Source organism: Pelophylax lessonae (genome assembly GCF_965119305.1).
Source record: "Pelophylax lessonae genome assembly, chromosome: 5".
In the NCBI taxonomy this organism is placed as follows: Eukaryota; Metazoa; Chordata; class Amphibia; order Anura; family Ranidae; genus Pelophylax; species Pelophylax lessonae.
In genome coordinates, this window is record NC_138772.1 from 79322657 (window position 1) to 79345481 (window position 22825).

The following is a 22825-nucleotide window of genomic DNA, read 5'->3' on the forward strand; positions in this document are numbered from 1 at the left end:
TTTTTTTTTGCAAAACCTGATGTCTAAGGTGGATTTTGTCATTCCAAGTGTTGCCAGCCGCAAACGCCCTTTGCCTTCGCCTCTGCCTCCATTGGCGGGGTCCTCGGACTCTGAGGCAGATGTAGCCACCGCAGACATAGCCCACCCCGATGGGTCGACATCTTTGCATTCTGATGGTGAAAAGGGACCTGTCCTCAGCCGCACGGGAAACGCACATTGGTGGAAGCCCTTATAGTTTTAGTGCTGGAAACGTTAAAGTTGGCTGATGACTCCACAGCGCCGGGTACGCAGGTGTCTTTTGGCTTCCTAAAATCGTGTAAGGTATTCCCCTTGTCCAGAATTGTTTCACAATTTTGTGGATAAACAATGGGGGCTCATTAAGCATATGCTGGTGGTGCCTAAGCATTTTGCACGCCGTTACCCCTTTGCAGGGGCAGTGTCCATTAGGTGGAGTGTACCGCCAAGGTGGATCACCCGGTTTCCAGGTTAAATAAAGTGACTATGGTACTGGTGGAAGAGTCACTGACTTTTGCGGACCCAGTGGATAGACGAGTGGAGTCCTTGTCCCGTCATTTCCACATGATACTGGGGTCCATTTTAAAGATTACCTTTATGAACATTCTGGTGGCGCAGATGGGTCAAAAGTAACTTGGTAGCTGATTGAATCTCCCCTGCGGTGCTGGAACTGCTGGACTAGTTGGCTCAAGCTTTGGTGTTCATGTGTGATACGTCCCTGGATTCAGCTCTGTTGGTGGTCAGGGCGTTGGCAGTGGGGATTGCTATTAGGTGTGGCTAAAAAGCTGGTCTGCTGACCAGGCCTCCAAAAAGGCCTTGACTGATCTTCCCTTCACAGGGGAGCGGCTGTTTGGATCCTCTCTGGATGAGTTCATCAAAGGTATCACAGGGGGTAAGAGTACTCTTCTTCCCCAATCCTCTAAGGGTAAGGGGCCGGGTCCTAGGCGGGGGCCTTCTTTTATGGCTCATAAGTGGCTTTTTCGTACCTCCGGGTCACAAGACAAAAGAAAGCCGTTCAGGTCTTCTGGGAGTTCCAAGAAGCCATCATCGGGTAAATCAAAGACTGGCCAGTCCGGATCTGCAGATAAATCCTCATCTGCATGAAGGGGCGTTCTCACCCGCTTCTGGGGTGGGGGGACGTCTTTGCTTCTTTCCGGAACCTTGGACTTCCTTGATTCAGGACAAATGGGTTCAAGAACTGGTCCGAAAGGGTACAAGATCGAATTCCAGTCCTGTCCGTCAGACAGGTTCTTCCTGTCCAATCTGTACCTATCTCTAGATCGGTTACGGGATCTACAGGAGGTGGTACAAGATCTACTGTTGCAAGGGATGATTGTGCCAGTTCCCTCTCAGGAACGTTTTCAAGGGTTTTATTCAAACCTGTTTACTGTGCCTCGGAAAGAGAGCAAAGTTCCAATTCTGGATCTCAAGGCTCTGAACCGCCTCTTGTGAGTTCAGAGGTTTCGTATGGAATCCATTTGCACGGTGTTGTCACTACACCTGGGAGACTTCTTGTCCTCCATAGATATCAAGGAAGCATATTTACACATCTCTATCTATGCTGGACACCAGCGGTTCCTTTGTTTTGCCATAGCAGAAGAGCATTATCAATTTGTGGCATTACCCTTTGGTAAATACCCTGGGAATAGAGGCTATACCAAAGTACTGGCCCTGGTGTTGGCATTGTTGCGCCAATGGGGGATAGCGGTACTGGGGTATCTGGACGATCTCTTGTTGAGAGCAGACTCTCGTTCAGCCCTGATGAGCGACCTGACGATCACTGTCCGCTCCCTACAAAAGTTTGGATGGAACATCAATTTAAAGAAATCCGCCCTGATACCTTCCTTGAGACTGGATTATCTGGGCCTGACTCTGGATTCAGCTTTGGGGAGTGTCTTTCTTCCCCTGGACAAGCTGCAGAAGTTGAAGGGGGCGATCCAGGTGTTGTTGAAGAACAATCTTTCCCTGCTGTAGACCATTGCAAAAAGAGATTCTTGTTAAATGGAACAAGGATCCAAAATCCTTGGACACTGATTCGGTTGAGTCGCAACACGAGATCTGTTCTGTTATGGTGGCTCCATTCTCCAGCACAGTGCCAGGGCAAGTCCTTCCTCCTGTTGTTTATCACGATGGTGACCATGGACACCAGCCTGTCGGGCTGGGATGGGGTACTGGGGATGTTCTGTGCCCATGGAACCTGGAGAGTAGAAGAGTCCAAACTGCTGATAAATGTTTGGGAGCTCAGAGCAATAAAGCTTTGTCTGAGCCACTGGACGACTCGTCTGCAAGATTGTCTGGTTCGGATTCAATCGGACAACGCCACTGCTGTGGATTGCATAAATCACCAGGGGGGCATTAAGAGTGTCTTGGCGGCCAGGGAGGTGGCCGAGATTTTAGCCTGGGCAGAAGTGTTTGTTCCGGCCCTCTCTGCTGTGCACATCCCAGGTGTAGACAACTGGCAAGTGGATTTTATGAGTCAGGTGTTGGATCAAGGGGAATGGTTCCTACATCCACAGGGGTTTCATCACCGTGTGTCCGGTGGGGGACTCCCGAGGTCGATTTGTTTGCTTCTCGTCTCACCAAGAAGGTGCAGAGGTTTGTAGCCAGGTCTCATGATCCTCTTGCCGATGCCACAGACAGGTGGCTCCTTGGGGTAAGTATTGGCAGATCTATGCATTCCCTCTGCTGAAACTCCTGCCGAGGCTTCTCCGCAGGATAGGGGTGGAAAGGATTCTGGTGGTCCCAGACTGGCCTCGTTGGTTTTGGTACGCAGATCTAGTAAGGCTGGTCACCGTTGCTCCTTGGAGATTTCCTCTCAGGGAAGATCTGCTGTCTCAAGAGCCGATCTTCCATCCTGCTTTAGTTGCTGACTTTAATGGCATGGCTGTTGAAAGCCAGGTGTGGAGAGATAGAGGTCTTTCTCTGATTCTGTAATTCCTATGCTTTTGAAGTCTAGGAATCTGACTTCCAGGAAGATCTATCATCATACGTGGAAATCATACATTTCATGGTGTGAGTTGCTGAAGGTGCACCCTCGCATGTTTTCAATCGCTAGGGTTTTGGCCTTCCTGCAGAAAGGGGTTGAACAGCGGTTGGCTTTGGGCACTATCAAAGGCCAAGTGTCGGCTTTGGCTATATATTTCCAACTCCTGTTAGCTACGCATGCCTTGATTCGTACCTTCATACAGGGAGTAAGCCATATGGCACCTCCGAAACGGTCCCCGCTAACGCTGTGGGATCTCAATTTGGTGTTGTCTGTTCTTCAAAAGCCTCCCTTTGAGAACATTCGGGAGATTTCTCTGCCTTCATTGTCCCAGAAGGTTGCCTTCTTGGTGGCTATCACTTCTGCTCGCAGAGTGTCTGAATTGGCAAGGTTGTCACGCCGCTCACCTTATCTGGTGGTACACAGAGCTAAAGTGGTACTTCAACCTAATCAGTTGTTTCTTCCTAAGGTGGTTTCTGATTTCCATTTGAATAAAGACATTGTGCTGCCTTCACTCTGACCTAAGCCCAAGCATCGTAAGGAAATTGCCTTGCATTTTTTGAATGTGGTTCGGGCCATTAGAGTTAACTTGGTAGCTACTGAATCTTTCAGGAAATCCGACTCTATTTTTGTGCTTACCGATGGACCTCAGAAAGGCTTGGCTGTGTCTGCCAGACGGTTGTTCAGGATTATTCACTGAAGGGTCATGCTCCTTTTTTTTTCTGTGAAGGTGCATTCTACTAGGGCGCTGAGTGCCTCTTGGGCCTTTTTGCCATCAGGCGTCAGTGCTGCAAGTGTGCGGGGTGGCAACTTGGTCGTCTGTGCATACTTTCACAAAATGCTACAAAGTTGATGTGTTGGCATCTTTGTTTTTCTTTGAGGGTGTAGGTTTTTCTCTGAAGTTCATAGGCAGACGCAGCTCCATCACTTCACAGACTAAAGGGTTATGCTCCTTCAATCAGGAATAGGCACTAGGCAGGAAAAAAAGCTAAACCACACCTATGGGGCTGTCCCTGCAGGCATAACCACACACGCTCCGCTACTTCGCAAACAGTTTAGTTGCAAGCAGTGTTTAAAATACAAAAAAAAAACCCCGTTCACTCAGAAGTAGAGAGGCGGGTGCTGCATTGGTCGATGAACTTCAGAGAAAAGGATTTTACGGTAAGTTCTTAAAAAAAATCCAGTTTTCTCTATCGTTCATCAACAGACGCAGCGCAATCTCTTCACAGACTATAGGGATATCCCAAAGCAGTATATTTGTGAGGAGTGGGAAGACAACGCAAAGAAGCCATAATTCCCCAAAGGCTAAACTTAGCCGACCAGGTAACACCAGAATTTTACAGTAAGTTCTTACAAAAATCCAGTTATTCTCTTTCTCAATGGTAGACGTTGTAATCAGCATCCTTTCTGTAAACTGCTGAGGTTAACAGGGGGAAACCCCTCCAGGTTTTTTTTTTTTTTTTAAATAATGACTAAGGCTGGCCATACACTATACAATTTTCTTGTTCAACTTTCCTTTAGATTTACCAAAACCATGTCATATAGGGTCAAACATAAACACTTTCAATTTGTATGCAGTCAGGCAGGCCCTTGCACTACATAGTTTAAGGTAAATCTAAAGGAAATTGAATAAGAAAATTGTATAGTGTATGGCCAGCCTTAGACCCCGTTCACAAAACTGTTCTGATCAGGTCCACCTTTAAGTTGGACATGATTGAACAGTCCATACACCCCTATGGACCGGTGGGTGCAAATGGCAGGGGATTCATTCTCCTCTTTGTATGTGGATTAGGGGAGCAGTTAGGTGTAAACAGACAGCAGAGTCCATGTATACCCGGTCGCCCATAGAGTAGGCTCTGTCCATGTCCACTCTTAAAGTGAGCGAACACAGACCAGTCATTCACCTACTCTGTGGACAGATCCCCTGCTGATCAAAACAGAAGGCGCCTGTGTGAAAGGGGCCTTAAAGTCTTGAATTGAGAGAGAAGTTGTAAAGCAAAAACACCGTGCTTGCACTACGAAGTAGGACAGTGCCTGTGTATATGTTATGGGCAATTATGGCTGCCTCTGGGTGTGTTTTGTGTGGGGGGTGGGGGATTTTGGACAAGGCCCAAAATTATCACAACTGATGAGATGTCGTCACTGCTCCCCCTATGCTATGACACTAGGTATACTTCTTGTTTGCACTAAGAAGCTAGGGTTAAGGATACCATGTAACACATCTTATAAGAAATAAAATGGATCTTGATTGCATATGAGTACCACAAACACTATTCAATTCATTTTTAATAGTCAAAGCAAACCCCCCTCATCCATATCTCCATGCTTTATTTTGATGCAAATTCACTTTGAAAACACCCCCCTAGCATTTCTGCCCATGGCCATCTTGAGTAAGGGCAGAAGATTCATGTAGCATCTACTTCCTGGAATCCATGTGCCCTTAGCTCATGCAGGCAGGGACGTGTTTAGCTGAGAAAACCCCTCCTGGAATGTATGACATCATTTGCCTAGGCAAGAAATCAGGAAGTAAATGATGAAATGTTAAGAGTGTAAAACAAGTAAATATGATATAATTTCCTATCTATTTCCTGCTTAAAAAAAAAATATCAATGTTGATTGGAAGAGTGAAGCTCCACTTTAAGAAAGTTTAATCTTGAATGTCATCACAGAGTGGCACTGTGCACATGAATATGTAAATAGGGCCTTGTCCTAAATTAGATTCTATGGAATAGGGAGAAATTCACTTTAGTGGCACAACACAACCTCACAAAAAGGCTCATTTGGACTAAAAAAATATATATACATTTTATCAGTTACAATTTGAAAAAACTTGTCTTGTTCTAAATGAAAAACTAAGTTAGATTTATCTCAATATCCCAGCATCAATATGGACCGTCAACCTCATGTACTAAAGCAAGAGTAAGACCTGTGGATAGCGTGCTTTTTCTGAAACTTATTTCAGTAAAAGGCAATATTTCTTTATAAAGATTGATATACAATCCATAATCCTATATAAAGCCTGCAACGATAGCAGTCTATGCCATTAAACATGGCTATACTTACTAAAAAATTGTTGGTATCAACAAACTGGCTGGAGGAAGCGCAACCACGCAAGAGGGCACGAGGGGTCCCACCTATCAATTGTGGAATTGGGGGCACACCTACAGTGCCTTGCGAAAGTATTCGGTCCCCTTGAACTTTGCGACCTTTTGCCACATTTCAGGCTTCAAAGATATAAAACTGTAATTTTTTGTGAAGAATCAACAAGTGGGACACAATCATGAAGTGGAATGAAATTTATTGGATATTTCAAATTTTGTTAACAAATAAAAAACTGAAAAATTGGGCGTGCAAAATTATTCAGCCCCTTTACTTTCAGTGCAGCAAACTCTCTCCAGAAGTTCAGTGAGGATCTCTGAATGATCCAATGTTGACCTAAATGACTATTGATGATAAATAGAATCCACCTGTGTGTAATCAAGTCTCCGTATAAATGCACCTGCACTGTGATAGTCTCAGAGGTCCGTTTAAAGCGCAGAGAGCATCATGAAGAACAAGGAACACACCAGGCAGGTCCGAGATACTGTTGTGGAGAAGTTTAAAGCTGGATTTGGATACAAAAAGATTTCCCAAGCTTTAAACATCCCAAGGAGCACTGTGCAAGCAATAATATTGAGATATTCTTGAAATTGGCCTTCAAGAATTATAAATCAAAGGGCACAGTATTGGCTTTCAAGCAATACAAGGAGGCAAATAAGAAATGTAAATACAAAATCAAAATGGCTAAAATCGGCTTTGAGAGAAATAGCGGAGGATAGTAAAAAGAACCCAAAGAAATTCTTTAAATATATCAACAGCAAAAAAACTAGGGCAGAGCATATTGCACACATAATTAATGATGATGGGAGGATGGTTACAGAAGACACTGAAAAGGCAACCGTGCTGAATGCTTTTTTCTCGTCAATTTTTACTCAGGAAAAGGAGGGGTACACTGACCATAACTGTATGGTTAGTAGTAATACACAGGACTTGCCGCTATGGCTAACAGAGGGTGAAATTAGGGAAAGGCTGGATAAAATTAACACAAATAAATCACCAGGCCCAGATGGCGTACATCTGAGAGTACTCAAAGAACTTAGTAAGACTATATCTAGACCACTGTTCCTGATCTTTGCTGACAGTATTATGACAGGAAATGTACCAGGGGATTGGAGGAAAGCTAACGTGATACTGATATTCAAAAAAGGACAGAGGCATGTCCCGGGAAATGATAGGCCTGTCAGTCTGACATCGATAGTATGTAAACTTCTGGAGGGGATGATAAGGGACTATATCGCAGAGTTTGCTAAAGACAACATCATCATCAGCAGTAACCAGCACGGGTTTACAAATGGGCGTTCTTGTCAAACTAATCTCTTAACATTTTACGAGGAGGTGAGCTGTGAGCTAGATAGGGGGAGACCAGTGGATGTGGTGTACCTGGATTTCGCTAAGGCGTTTGATACAGTTCCCCACAAGCGCTTAATTTATAAAATAAGGTCTGCAGGCATCGACCGCAAGGTCTGCTCTTGGATACGGAACTGGCTAAAAGGGCGTGTCCAAAGGGTGGTAATAAATAGCGCACAATCAGACTGGTCTGAGGTGGTAAGTGGGATCCCCCAAGGCTCAGTCCTGGCACCAACCCTGTTCAATTTATTCATAAATAGCATTGAAGACGGGATCAGTGGCTCTATATCAGTTTTTGCAGACGACACAAAATTGGGCAGGGCAATAACTACACAGCATGAAGCAGATATCCTACAGAATGACCTGGACAAAATAAAGGATTGGGCAACGACATGGCAAATGAGGTTTAATGTGGAGAAGTGTAAGGTTTTGCACTTGGGGACTAAAAGCACAATACACTTTAGGGGGGGGGGGGGGGGGAACCTTTGGGGGAATTAAAAATGGAGAAAGATCTGGGAGTCCTGGTAGAGGATAGACTAAGCAATGTCAAGCGGCAGCTGCCAAAGCAGGCAGAATATTAGCATGCATAAAGATAGGGATGTATTCCAGAGATACAACTATAATCCTACCACTTTATAAAACTCTGGTCCGACCACATCTGGAGTATTCTGTCCAGTTCTGGTCGCCGGTCTTCAGGAGGGATGTGTTGGAGCTGGAGAAGGTCCAGAGAAGGGCAACTAAACTAATTAGGGGATTGGAGGACCTTAATTATGAAGAGCCTCTGCAATCGCTTGATTTATTCTCCCTGGAGAAGAGACGCCTGAGAGGGGACATGATAGCAATTTATAAATATCTCAATGGTGATCTCAGCATAGAAAAAAAGCTATTCATTCAGAAGGATTGCATGAGGACTAGAGGGCATACAATGCATCTGGAGGAGAAGCGTTTTAACTTCAGGCAAGAAGGGGGGTTCTTTACTGTTAGGGCTACAAGATTGTGGAATTCTCTACCACAAGAGGTGGTTTCTGCCGGAAGTATGGTGGCTTTCAAAAGACTCTTAGACGTACATCTCAAGAATCAGAACATTCAGGGGTATGCAAGATGATTACGGCCACACACACCTACACAGGTTGAACTGGATGGACTATTGTCTTTATTCAACCTCACCTATTATGTAACTATGAAATGGAAGGAGAATCAGACCACTGCAAATCTACAAAGACCTGGCCGTCCCTTTAAACTTTCAGCTCATACAAGGAGAAGACTGATCAGAGAAGCAGCCAAGAGGCCCATGATCACTCTGGATGAACTGCAGAGATCTACAGCTGAGGTGGGAGACTGTGTCCATAGGACAACAATCAGTCGTATACTGCACAAATCTGGCCTTTATGGAAGAGTGGCAAGAAGAAAGCCATTTCTTAAAGATATCCATAAAAAGTGTTGTTTAAAGTTTGCCACAAGCCACCTGGGAGATACACCAAACATGTGGAAGAAGGTGCTCTGGTCAGATGAAACCAAAATGCAACAATGCAAATGTTTGGCGTAAAAGCAACACAGCTCATCACCCTGAACACACCATCCCCACTGTCAAACATGGTGGTGGCAGCATCATGGTTTGGGTCTGCTTTTCTTCAGCAGGGACAGGGAAGATGGATGGAGCCAAATACAGGACCATTCTGGAAGAAAACCTGATGGAGTCTGCAAAAGACCTGAGACGGGGACGGAGATTTGTCTTCCAATAAGACAATGATCCAAAACATAAAGCAAAATCTACAATGGAATGGTTCACAAATAAACATATCCAGGTGTTAGAATGGCCAAGTCAAAGTCCAGACCTGAATCCAATCAAGAGACCTGAATCCATTTGCAAGGAGGGATGGGCAAAAATTTTAGTCTCTCGATGTGCAAAACTGATAGAGACATACCCCAAGCAACTTACAGCTGTAATCGCAGCAAAAGGTGGCGCTACAAAGTATTAACGTAAGGGGGCTGAATAAATTTGCACGCCCAATTTTTCAGTTTTTTATTTGTTAAAGTTTGAAATATCCAATAAATTTCGTTCCACTTCATGATTGTGTCCCACTTGTTGATTCTTCACAAAAAATTAGTTTTATATCTTTATGTTTGAAGCCTGAAATATGGTAAAAGGTCACAAAGTTCAAAGGGGCCGAATAATTTCACAAGGTACTGTATGAGAAATGGTGATGATAATAACAAGTTAATAGGATTATGTATGTACACAAAGGCAAACACTATAAAATCTACGATACATACTGATCATTTCGTGTCTGGGAATCATTACAGGGCAACAATATTTGCCATTTACATTATAGGGACTAGATACTTACCGTATCATCATCAAAAGTGACTCCACCACATGCCATTTACTCCCAGCAGTGAGATACACTTGTTTGAGTTTGAGACTTGCCATTCATCTTGGGACAGTGACAGTGTAACTCTTATCATATTGTGATTAATTCAGACATATATTTTTTCAGGGACCCATATCCACCCACAGTACTACAGGTGGAATCATTCATACCAGCAAATCAATTTGAGCCATCCATGGACATTGCTCCATCATCCTCAATTACCTCTGGGCCCCTCCTATACTCCATCACCCAAGCCCCCTTTCTTTCCCTGCATACTTGCTCGAGCACCCAGGGGCTTGCCGTCAGGGGTATTCCTTAATTTAACTTTCCTTCAAATTAAAGATACGGTGGATAGCTGTTGAAATCCCACCTGATGGCAAGGCACATCTTGCGTCCGGACGCATTATTTTAGTATGTGTGTTTTCATTTTTGTTTTGATGTTGTCTATGTGCATATTGTCACCTTTATTTCACCACTTAGCCCTCATGGCTGTAACCAGACACCATTTTTATTATGGATTGCACCTTGTTGCACAATAAAATTTCATAATTTTGGTACCCCTCTCTGTATCATTACTTCATCTCCTACATAGCGTTCTTCTCCTGTGGTCTTTACAGGATATTTTTTGTGTCTTATCTTTTAGCCAAGATTATCACCATATTGTAAGCTCTAACGAGCAGGGCCCTCTGATTCCTCCTGTATTGAATTGTACTGTAACTGTATTGTCTTCCCCCACACTGTAAAGCGCTGCGCAAACTGTTGGCGCTATATAAATCCTGTATAATAATATTGGCGTAAACAATAGGGGCTACACTAGTACCTTGTCCATTAGGCTTTTACATACATTTTGTTCTCCCCTGCATAGAAACGGGGCCTGAACATTTCATCAAATTAAAATGTGTACCTTGTTTTGCCTCATGAAGTAAAATATCTAGTTTGTTTTTTTGCATTGGAGCATAACAGGCAAGTGAGGATAGGACTGGCCTTTGGAACGTGGTGGTGGTGGTGGTGGTGGTGGTGGTGGTGGTGGTAGCGCCATCACTCACCCCTTGAGGCCAAACCTATGATGGTTCTGGCCCATTTGTAGGGGGCGATCGCCCTCGTGTTGGTGACCTGAGACTGCACCCCTCTCTGTCGGGCTCAGCGATCTACTGCGCATGCACAAATTGGTCGCAGGAGATTTGGATCCGGCCGGTCTGAGTGACATCACTCCTGCACCACTTCAGGTGGGGACGCCTCAGTTGGGGCACATTTAAGGCAGAGCAGGCGGGAAGCCAGACAGGAGAGCCACAATGCTGGCGGCTACACGGGTCTGGCAGAGATATACATTTGGAAAGATCGAAGAAGGACCATACCTGATATTAACATGCACCTGTGGTAAGCTCAATTAACCTGGCTAAAAATATTGATTTGGTGCTGCAACAGGAAAACCTGAATAACCATTTTATTATTACACTACCATTTTCTAGGAAAAATCCTAGAGGGCTAGCAGTCTGTTTACTAGCTGCAGCCTCTCCTGACTTGTGCAGTCCAACAGCCGGTTTAAGATCTTATGGAAGGACACCATTTGCATTAAAAGCTAGGCTTATCCTGTCCCATTGTTAATATAGGTAAGAGTCTTTCAATAAGGATGTGTGACGTGATTCCCAGATACAAAATGAGTATGTATCATAGAGGTTATAGTGTTTGCCTTTGTGTACATACATAATCCTATTACCTTGTTATTATAATCACCATTGCTCATAGGTGTTCCCCCACTTCCGCAATTGATGGGTAGGACCCCTTGCGCCCTCTTGCTTGTTTATAGTTACTAAAAAATTATTTGTATCATCAAACCAGCTCGAGGGAGTGCAACCATGTTTCACAGCATAGACTGAAATAGTTGTAATTAAAAGGATTTCTATAGGACTATGGTTTGTATATTTTATGTAGAAATATTGCCTTTTATTGAAATAGGCTCCTGAAAAAGCACAATTGCCACTAAATGTCTAGCTGAACCCCAACAACTGGACACAACACCCCACTGTTGGTTGCCCACAAATAGTCTATAATGGGAGTTTGTATCCACAAGTCTTAAGCCCCGTACACACGTACCGATCGTCGGCATACAAACGTCGGTGGACGAAGGATCTGCCGATTGTACGCGTGTTAGTATGGTGCCTCCGACAGATGTCTGCGCACAATCCGCGGACAAAAGTCTTTCGTGCAAACATGAAAATATTTGTATGCCGACACCAGAACGGACGATTGTTCGCCTGTCAGTACACAATTCGGCCGACAGACCGCAGATTTGCAAGACTGGGCATGCTCAGAAAATAGAAAACACAGGGAAAGTTAACCATTACATGACATCACTTCTGCAGTCGGCGGACAAAATTCTTGTGCTGTCCTTGTGCTGTCTTTGCACTTTTCAGCAGACACCGACATCCCGGGGAGAAAAGAGGAACATTTGTAAGCCGACCATCGGTACGTGTGTACGGGGCTTCACTCTTGCTTTAGTACATGGGTGCGATTATCCAGCAATTGAGGTTGATGGTTCCTAATGATGCTGGGACATTGAAATAAATCTAACTTTGGTCTTGTTTCAAATGAAAAACTGTTTGTTCAAATTGTAACTAATAAAATGTATATTTTTTTTTTTAGTCCAAATTAGGCTTTTTTGTGAGGTTGTGTTGTGCCACTCAAGTCCATTTTCTCTCTATTCCACTGTAAGAAATGGTAATTGTGCCTAAGTAGTGTATCAAATGATTTACCTTTTGTCTTGAATTGCTCCTGAAATAGATTAATATGCTGGCTGTGCCCTGGCACTCCAGTTCTGTAGCCTCGTAACTGTATAACTAAAGTCTGAATTAATCTAAGGCACTGTTGGCCTTTGCTAGTCAGATAAGATATAGATATGTCAATATTGTGCTGCTCACTGTCCCCTGCTGGAGAGGAAGCTGTAACAGGACAGGCTGAGCAAGGAGCTCCCTGCTTCCATTTCATTTAGTAGATCTTTACAGAAAATCTGTAAGGTAAACTTACACTGGCCCCCATCCCACCGTGGAGTGCAGTGTCCCGCAATCCCCCATTGTTAGGCACCGGGACGCCACTTCACTGGTCCGGGGATTTGAAATCCTTGCGGCTTAATCTATCAGTACATCTCAACGTGTACAGACAAGAGGCATTCTAAATAGTCTGCACTGTCACACAGAACGCACTAACCAATCAGAATGCATCTAGCCCATCTTGTAAGGGCTGAGAGGAGAGAAAGCCAGGAGGATTCCAAATCCCCAGAGCAGTGTGACGATGGCTAACAGCGCAGGATAGGGCACCAGTGTAAGTTTACCTTACAGATTTTCAGTAAAGGTGAACTTGCACTTTAAATCAAGCCAAACGCTACCTCTCTAGAAAACTGCCCAACAACTCACACATCACAAATGTGAACAGAAGTCCTGAATAACTAAAGGCAATGACTGTACACATGTAATTCACATGGCAAAATGTATATCACTATTAAAAAGACAGACACGGGTTATTTTTTTTAATGAATTTTTTTTTTTTTTTTTAAACTCATGATGGACTAATACCATTCTGAAACAAATGCTGCATTTGATTACATAGGAGAATGGTTTATTATAAAAGACTGTACATACATTTTTAACAGGTTATATACAAATGGAAAAAAATGATTTCCAATTTGAAAATAAAGAAACAAAAATTACTATATAGGTTTTCATGTTGTATAACAAGAGCATTTCAATTAATGATGGTTTAAAATTTAGGATACAAAAAATATTTCACAGCAGAGCTCTTCATTGAGTACAAAATAAGTCATATGGTCCACTATTTCTACAATACAAGTTGCCATATATAAAAAGAACAGCATCATTCTTGACATTTTGTTTAGCTGAATTTTTATAAATTTTGCATTACAATAAATTATGGGATCGATTTAGAAAGGTTTTCACGCAACTTCCACTCACAAGCCACACATTTTCCAATAACACCTAATTTGTGAAAGTTGTGTACATTTTATAGACCCCCTATGTGCCATAACCTGTCAAAACCACTAGAGGGGCCATAGACAGGCAAAAGATGGGATAATTGCCAATTCCCCAAAATCCCATACCCGAGTCACAAACCGTTTTAAGACTTTTTGCTGCAGCTTGACAAGCGAGACTCCATGAAGAGGCAATTTTCAGGTGGGAACCAATGGCTGAGCATTTCCAGGAAAGGACCCATCAGCAACTAAGTATAATAGGTGTGCTGACCTTTCTGTTCTTTGCAGCCAACCTGCCGACTGCTTGAATGGAGGAATTGATTTAAAAATTTCACCCAATCAATATTGCCTTCCAGTGTCAGAGGTATAATGCATAAACATGAGTGCTCAGGCAAATAAAAGGGCCTGAACCTTCCAACATGATTCTCATGTCTACAAGCACATTCAGCTGTAAAATTGTAAATTCTTAACATGTACTCTGTTCAGAGAAGATGATATTTCTAATACATCACAAATGCTATTGGCAGATCTTCCACAGATATATAGCAACTTGACTTGTAGGCTCAGCCCTTTCATAAGGCAAAATATACCTCTCAAGCTATCCAATGTCTTCTTGCAGTCCACTTTTTTTTTTTTTTTTTTTAAAAGGCAGTGAGGGTTAGAATTTATTTTTTCTTTAGGAGACAAAAAGTAAGAAATAGAATAAGGCAATGTGCAAAGTTCATTAGTCCAAAGCACCCAATCAAAATGCATTTCATAGCTATGACATCAAGTGAAAATCAATTGGCTGCTATGGGTTATTGCACAGTCATTACTTTTTGCACTTCCCTATAATCTTCACGTTAAATAATTGATCCTGCCATCACAAACCCAAGAAGACTGCAATAGCCAAACTGATCTTTAAAGTAGAACTCTAAAAAGTTTTCTCTTTTCAGTTTTGAATAGAGAATGAGATGATTAGAACATGTCTTAGGATTTTACAGCCGTCCTTTTCCCTGTGGGGAGTCGGTTGTTACCGAGACAGGAAATCTCACCAACAGCTGCTGTAGGAAGTTCTAGAAACTCTGGTGTTTTGTAATCTGCTTCATAGTTTGGTAGATTGGCCATCCCAGTGATGGACAGAAATTGGAAACCTCCACCATGAAGGAGACCGCAAAAAAACAAAAAAAAAAAAAAAAAAACAGCTAACAAAGGTTTAGGGCTACACTTTAAACCACCATGTCGGATGTATCCTGCCAATAACCCATAATATCTAGTATATTACCTGCAGCTAGTGGGTTCACTTCCTTATCACAAGCACCATGCGAGAAGAGAGATAGGTGATGGGACTCAAAACCTACAGCTGCACACATACTTACTGCCACTAGTCTTTTCCTCAAACCTATTTGTCAACGTGAAGGGAAATACCCAATACTCGTGGGTGGGGTGCGTTTCACAACTCTCCATCCCACATGAAAGTGCTATTGCTTTGCTGCTCAGGGCCCAGCACTGTCACCAGGGGGCAGGTAAGAAGTTTGTAACCCTGTGTAAGCTCCATATTGCAACTTACACAAGGCTTTTCCTTCTGGTTCTTTGGGTGAAGAGGTGCATAATGAAGAAAAGCATCAAAAGTGTGGGTGGGGGGGCTTTAAAGTTCATTGCCTATTGCAAAGCTCTGATTCATTTTAGGGCCCTTTCAAAACGGGCTTTCCGATTAGGTCCGCCTGTCAAGTTTTTTAGGCAGACCTGATCAAACCCTCTATTCACCCCTATGGAGCGGCAGATGTCAGCAGTAACATGTCCGCTGACACCCAATCCTGTCCCCCAAATCCAGATGGATGGTGACCCTATTTTCTGTCCGCCTGGATGATCAGATGAAAACAGATAGGCGGATTGTTTTCATCTGATCTCCCCATAGAGGAGAGGGGGACTCTAAAAAGGTCCGTCTCAGCACAGTGAGCGGAGACAGAGCTGTCATCTGCCTGCTCAGCGGGGATCAGTAGCGCGATACCCCGCTGAGCAGAGTCCACCAGGCGGTCCTTTCATGTGAAAGGACCCTTCAGTAGAAAATAGAACTTTAATGTTGGTATATCACAACATCCTACAACCTCTTCTGTGTAATCTTAAAGTGATGGAAAAAAAAAAAAAAGGAGACAAAGCTTGTCAGCCACCTGCTCAGCAGGGAATTAGCAGATCGATCTTGAGCAAAACGGAATCTGCCGGATGCACCGCCCTTATGAAAAGGGGCCTTAGTCTGATTCTACAGGGTGTCAATGTATAGGTGCTCACAAAAGGGTCTGATTCTGCAAGGTGGGGGGTGTCAATGTATAGGTGCTCACACAGGGTCTGATTCTGCAGGGGGGGTGTCAATGTATAGGTGCTCACACAGGGGTCTGATTCTGCAGGGGGGGGGGGGGTGTCAACGTATAGGTGCTTACACAGGGGTTGATTTACTAAAACTGGTGAATGCAAAAACAGGTGCAGCTGTGCAGGGTAGCTAATCAATCAGCTTCTTACTTCAACTTTTTTAATTCGGCTTTAACAAAAAAAAAAAAACTCTGGAAGCTGATTGGTTTCTATGCAGAGCTGCACCAGATTTTGCACGCTACAGTTTTAGAGAAGCAACCCCACACATTTGGCAGAGGTCCTTAGTTGCAGGCTACCCAATACCCATCTAGGTGCAGTATGAAATCAACAGCATTAATTGTGGTGACAGGATCATTTTAACGAGCAGAAAATTTCACTTCCACTGTGGTCATAGACTGCATATAAAGACATCAGTGAAGCTTTGAGATTATATTTATTTTTTTTCTGTTTTACCCAACTTTGTTTAACTAATCCCACCATCTATAAATCAGAAGTATTTTCAGTTAAATAACTCAGTGAAAACCAAACATTGGCAGTAATGACATGATTTATAAATCGTGCTGAACATGATTCTGATACTATATAAAAAGCGTTTCCAAAAAGCCTATGAAGAGCGGCGTGTAATACTTTATGGGTACAGCAATATACGGTCAGAGAGAGCGTATTCATAAACTTGCAGTGCAACACTTCAGTGCAAACATTACTTGTCCAATCAGCGACGTCTTGTGGCGTGTGCAGCATGACTACACACGAAGCCTGTAATCGGTTTGAGGTCAGCATTAGGCCCCTTTCACACAGGTGACTCAGTGGGAGAGATTCCACTTGCTCAGCGGGGGGGGGGGGGGTAATCGCCCCGTTACGCCTCACTGAGCAGGCAGATGACCGGTCTTGTCGGCTCCGCTGTGCAGAGTGGACACGGACCCAGTCCCGCTCTTCTCTATGGGGAAATGGGATGGAAACGAGCCACCTTTCAGTTTTCATCCGATCCACCAGATGGATAACAAATAGTACAACCATCCGTCGGTTTTTGCAGATAGGATTGGATCAGATAGGGGCAGATGTCAGCAGACATGCGTCCGCTGATATCTGCTGCTCCATAAAGGAGACTGGAGGGTCCAATCATGTCCACCTGAAAAACAGACACCTGATTGCACAGCCCGTGTGAAAGGACCCTTAAAATGACCTTATGCAATCAGTTGGTCCCTTATCTTCTCTCTTTCAAAATAAGCAGTAGCATTAAACTACTGGATCACAGGTCTTATGCAAAGCATTGCTACTATACTAATGGCCCTGTAAAATCTTGGCACAATGTCTGCATCGATCAATGCAGCATTGGTCAGAAATCCTTTGGAATGTTAAAAATAAGCATAATGTTATGCTTAATAGACGCCCATAATCCATATGCAAAAAAGAAAAAAAAATTCACGCTAAAGGATTCACGTTCTGGCTGCAACACGAAACAATATTATCTGCTCAACTGTGATGTACGTAGTTCGAAATGCACTAAATAGTACTTGCAATGGTAATCCTGGTAAATTTGGCATTTTCCTTTGCTCTCTGCTACCTTTAAAGTTTTTAAAAAGCAGTGGATGTAAAGCTGGCCAAGTCCACAGCTGCCACGTTCAGGTTAAACCAGCTAAAGGTCAAGAAGGCTGTGCCAGCTCCACCAATGGGATTGGAGGTCAAACTGCATCCAACGAAAAAGGAGTCACAACAATGCAAGGAAAGGCGATAGGTTGCTCAGGTGGTGCTGGAAGCAATGTCAATGCAGTTAATAGAATCTTCCATTGTACATGGTATACCAAGACCATTTTTTTTTTTTTTTGAGCGCTGTAAAAGAATAAAATTGAAGACAGGGATTTTTTTTTTTTGTTCTACATTTTGTTACATGTACATTTCCACTCCTTGCATGTGATAGTACAACATAATTATAGTTCCCCACCACAGTAGGAAAACAACTGGCAGGGCAACAAATGACCCTTTCTGGAAACAAAAGATGGAGGCAATACAAAAAAAACAATTTCCTATTCCTTGGGCAATGATCCTCCTCTACAATCAGTAAGGTTTGTGCCATGTCACCTAGAAGTGGTTTTGACCATTAAGTATTAGCCATGCCGCTCTCATGACAGCATAGATGCTGATATTACAGAATTTAACTGATTAAGTACAAAATTGATTCATGTTAAAGGTTGTAAAAGGTGCAATCGCTTATACATTTAAAACATCCACTCAAATTTAAGTCATGCAGTGAAATCAGCTCAGTTGCTGATCATAGAGTACGAATACAGTTTATTGGAAACAGAATAAGATCACATATACTTTCCAAATACAAAAAAAAAAAAAATATATTATATATATATATGTTTTCTGGAAGTGTCTACAGTGTTTCCTCTTCCTGTACTACTTTCCAGAAGGATTGTGCCTTTAAACAACACTTTGTCTATCTTTTGGCTCTGTACCACGGGAAATCTTGCAAAGACTAATGGCTGCTTTAATTGAGAAATAACTTTGGTGTTTCTGTACTGAAAGACAGGGAAATTCACGATGGCCATCTTAAGGAGGTGAAGCAGTATGAAAAATATACAGATCACAACCATTTTCGTCTCACAAATGGGACACTTAAGACTCAACAACTCGTGAAAACTGGTGAAGACTTATGATAATTACAATAAATTGGAAGCATTGTGAGGTTGAAAGAAAAAATGAAATAAAACCGTACATATATTTTTTTTTCTTCCTAACGCATGCCTTAAAATCAATTTTATTATTAAGAATGAACAGTTACCTAATAAAAATATGACCAGCAGTTATCACTCAAGTCCAAATGTTAAATGGTATTCTAACGTAGTGTTAGTTTTTCACGCGGCACGGAAAAATATACTTTAGGTCTCAAGTAAAACATACGTATGTGGCACAACATGATTCAAGATTTTGATATTATACTACACCCTATGGTCCATTGGACTATTCACGCTGGTCAGAGGATTAAAAAAAAATATTCAAAGAAAATAAAAATGTTGCAGATGTGCAGAGAAGCATAAACTGGTGCCAGGTTTTGTGAGGTCTACAAACCAATTCATCTTGAGGCTTATGGGTAGACGTTTTCCCAGAACACAGCTTTATTAGGTCTAAAAACCCTTTAGGGTTAAAAAGGAAGAAAAAAAAAAAAAACCTGTAAAAGCCACAGTTCATATGTATGAAGACGTTACTCCTTACACTTAAAAGTTTAAAATCAGATTAGACTTGGTACTGAAGTTTAAGATTTTTTTTTTTTTTTTTTTACGTTAATCGGCATAGTGCATAATTGACTCCACGTAATTTCCCGGGAAGAGGCCTGTGACTCCGTTGGATACCCCTTCATACCAGCCATCATCATTTTTCTTAATGACATAAATAATTGCTCCCTCCATGAAAGACAGCTCGTCCTCTTTGTCCTTTGCGTAGTCATAGATGGCAACAACTGCAAATTTGGGGGGGGAAACAAAAAAGTCCATAATTAGAAGGATGTAGTAGACAGGAATTATGCAGAGCATCAAAAGTATCATCAATGTGCGTCAGCAAGGAGCCTATGGTAAGCACCTCAACAAAATATAAAGACTGATCTAAAGCCTCGTACACACACACAACGATTGTTGGCCGACCGATCAGCCGTCTTTTGTCCAGTGTTGTTGTGTTGGTTGAAATGTGCTCTAGACTGCACACGAATTTTATCGGCCAACAAAAACCAACTTCAGAAGTGATGTCATGTTCTGGTTTACTTTTCGTATGTTTTTTCTTCTCTGAGCATGCCCAGTCTTGCTCATCACATTTTTGTCTGCCGAAATCTGTACTGACTGAAGAACAATCGGCCGTTCTGTTGACGGCCAACAAAAATTTTATAGCATGCACACCAGATTTTGTTCGGCCGAAAAGTGGCAGTCGGTTGTCGAAGTATCATACCAACAAGCCGACAATCGGCCGATCGGACGTTGGCCGAAAATTCACGGCCAACAATCGTTGCGTGTGTACGAGGCTTAACGCACTACAGTTGTTGATGGCTGGAGAAAGAAAAGAAAAAAGCCATGTTCATATGGGGATTGCGAAGTATTTAAGAGCTTAAAAAGAAACTTCCCAATTATAGACATTAGTAGTAATCTAAATCTCCAGTCCTATTTTTTCGTTTATACAATTTTCTCTCAAGAACAAAAGCGTTCCGTTACTCATTTGTATTCTTCCCCATTTTTTTATTCCAAATTCAGGACTACCAGGCAAATTACCCTGATTAACAATATTATAGCTCATCGGATGCATTCTATGGTAAAAAAAATACTCCACTATTTGTCCTAGCTCCCACTGCACATAAACACTTAACCAGCTCCTCACTGATCCAGCGTTATCCCAGTTGTAGCGCCGCTTCTCCAATTCCTAGTCTCACCTGAGACACAGGAAGCCAGCAGGAGCCATAGGCTGTCAAACTGAGGAGGGAGCAGGTGTGGGGCTCACCAGTGCTGTAAATGTCTACCTATGGATGCACACAGCCCATATTGGGAGTGTGCCTGCACAGGTGCTCCCCACAACTTGCCCAGGGGCACCGACGGGAAGGAGGTGTGGACCGTGCAGGCAGGATACTCCAGAAGAGGTGGCAATTGACCACGCTGTGCATTATCATTCGACAGAGCAGATAAGTTTAACCACTTCCCAACCACCCGCTGCCTTTTTACTGCAGCAGGGTGGCTCTCCTGCGCAAACCGACATAGGTCTATGTCGGTCGCGCGCAGGAAGCTAGGGGGCGAACGCGTGCCGCCGGCGGCCTGCTCCCGCCCCCACTCGGCCTGACACTGTCGATCGCTCCCCGCTGAGAAAGAAGGACGGTCGGCTTTTGTAAACACAGCTGACCGTCCTGCCCCCTGAAATGATCACAGAGCTCATGTGAGCCATCTATATAGAATCACATGTCTCTATGGTAATTTCACCCCCCCCCCCTCCCCACACAGTTAGAATCACTCCCCTAGGCTCATTTAACCCATTGATCACCCATAGGGTTAACCTCTTCCCTGCCAGTGTCATCACAGTAACATTGCATATTTTTAGCACTGATTACTGTAGTAATGTCACTGGTCCCCCCAAAAGTGTCAAAAATGTTAGTTAGGGGTCCGATCTGTCCGCCGGAATGTCACAGTCCCGCAAAAAAAAAAAAATTACAAATCTTTCCCGTAGTTGTTAGACGTGATAACGCCAATCAAAATACGCTTATTGCGATTTTTTTTTTTTTAACAAAAAGATGTAGCAGAAAATTGGCTTTAAAATGTTTTTTTTTTTTTTAAAAACAAATTTTTTGAGAATATCATAGCAGAATGTAAAAAAGTGATTTTTTTCTTTCAAAATTGAGGCTTGATGCATAAAGCCCAAGAAGCACTCACAGAAATGGTGATAGCAAAACAAAGTCCTGGTTGAAGTGAAAAACAAATCATCTTAGACAAGAGTGATATCCCGGACCTCGCCACCACCTTGGCATTATCCTGGGGAGGAACACTTTCTGGGTTTGCATAGGGACACCAGTTTTAACAGCATCTGATACCATCTTGTAGGCAAGAGTAGAGACAGAGGCATGTCCCCAAAAGGCTCAAACAGTACAGAGAGCCAGATTCAGATCCCATAATTTTGCAAGGGAACAGATGGGGCTGACTACATGCAAGACTCTGCACAAAATGTCTTAATCAAAGACCAGTGGTCTCAAACAAAACAATGGGTAAAAACCTGCCTTTTCATAGTGCTGCAAGCCAGATAATGGTATGAACTCAGCTGTAAAAAGGAAAAAATTTGTCCCACCAAGTGCGAGAAACACACTTTCTAGCTTTTATTACCAGAAGAGTTTGACTCAAATGCCTCTGTCTTTCAGAACCTGGGCTTATTTAGCCATGCCATTAAAGCTAGCAACAATATAGCAGAATGGAAAATCTGTCCATAGTACAGAAGATCCTGACAATCCAGAGGAGCCAATGGAGTCTGCCAGGAGTCTTACCAGGCTGGTGTACCACATCTGCTTAGGCTAGTCAACAGGGAGGATCACCAGATTACCCTCAATCTAGATCTAGCAAAGCAGACAAGGAAGAAGCTTTGGGAGAGCAAATGCATAAATCATGGCAGTGGTCTTCAACTCCGGTCCTCTGGACCCACTAACAGGTCAGGTTTGCAAGATAACAAAATTACATCATAGGTGATCTCATTTGCTGCATTCTAGTCTGCATTTCTCCAAGGTAATACATAAAATCTGGCCTGTTAGTGGGCCCCAAGGACCGGAGATGAGGACCACTGGATCATGGTATAGTGGTCTGGATCCCTTTACTTGGAGACAAACCTATCCAGTTTTGGAAACCAGGAAATCCATACCTGGTATTCCCCCACCTACCACACAAGGTCAGAAATACCTCAAGTGTAGAAACCACTCCCCCAGGACAGACATTTCTGGTCAAGAAAATCTGCTCGTCAATTGTCTATGCCTGAAATATACATAGATTATAAGCCTGGAACATAGTAAAGTTCTGTCAGGAGTGGGTTCAAATGGAAATAGAAGAATGGTAGCACACTGCAACACGGTCAAATAATGAAGATGTCTTTATTAAGAAGTCTTTTGTCATGCCATCCAAGAAATCACAGAAGGTTGACGCGTTTCACACGAATGATTTGTGCTTAATCATATCA

At 42.9% G+C, this 22825-nt stretch overlaps 1 protein-coding gene across 11 annotated transcripts in view; it reads right to left on the reverse strand.

Moving 5' to 3' along the window:
- Window positions 1-19337: 19337 nt before the first annotated feature.
- ABI1 (abl interactor 1) overlaps window positions 19338-22825 on the reverse strand; it is a 144953-nt gene continuing 141465 nt past the window's right edge. For all 11 annotated transcript variants that reach the window (XM_082258560.1, XM_082258567.1, XM_082258565.1 and 8 more), the window contains one exon: window positions 19338-19604. In XM_082258560.1, coding sequence (XP_082114686.1) covers window positions 19429-19604 — 176 coding nt within the window. In that variant the 3' untranslated portion in view covers window positions 19338-19428. The remainder of the gene's footprint in view (window positions 19605-22825) is intronic.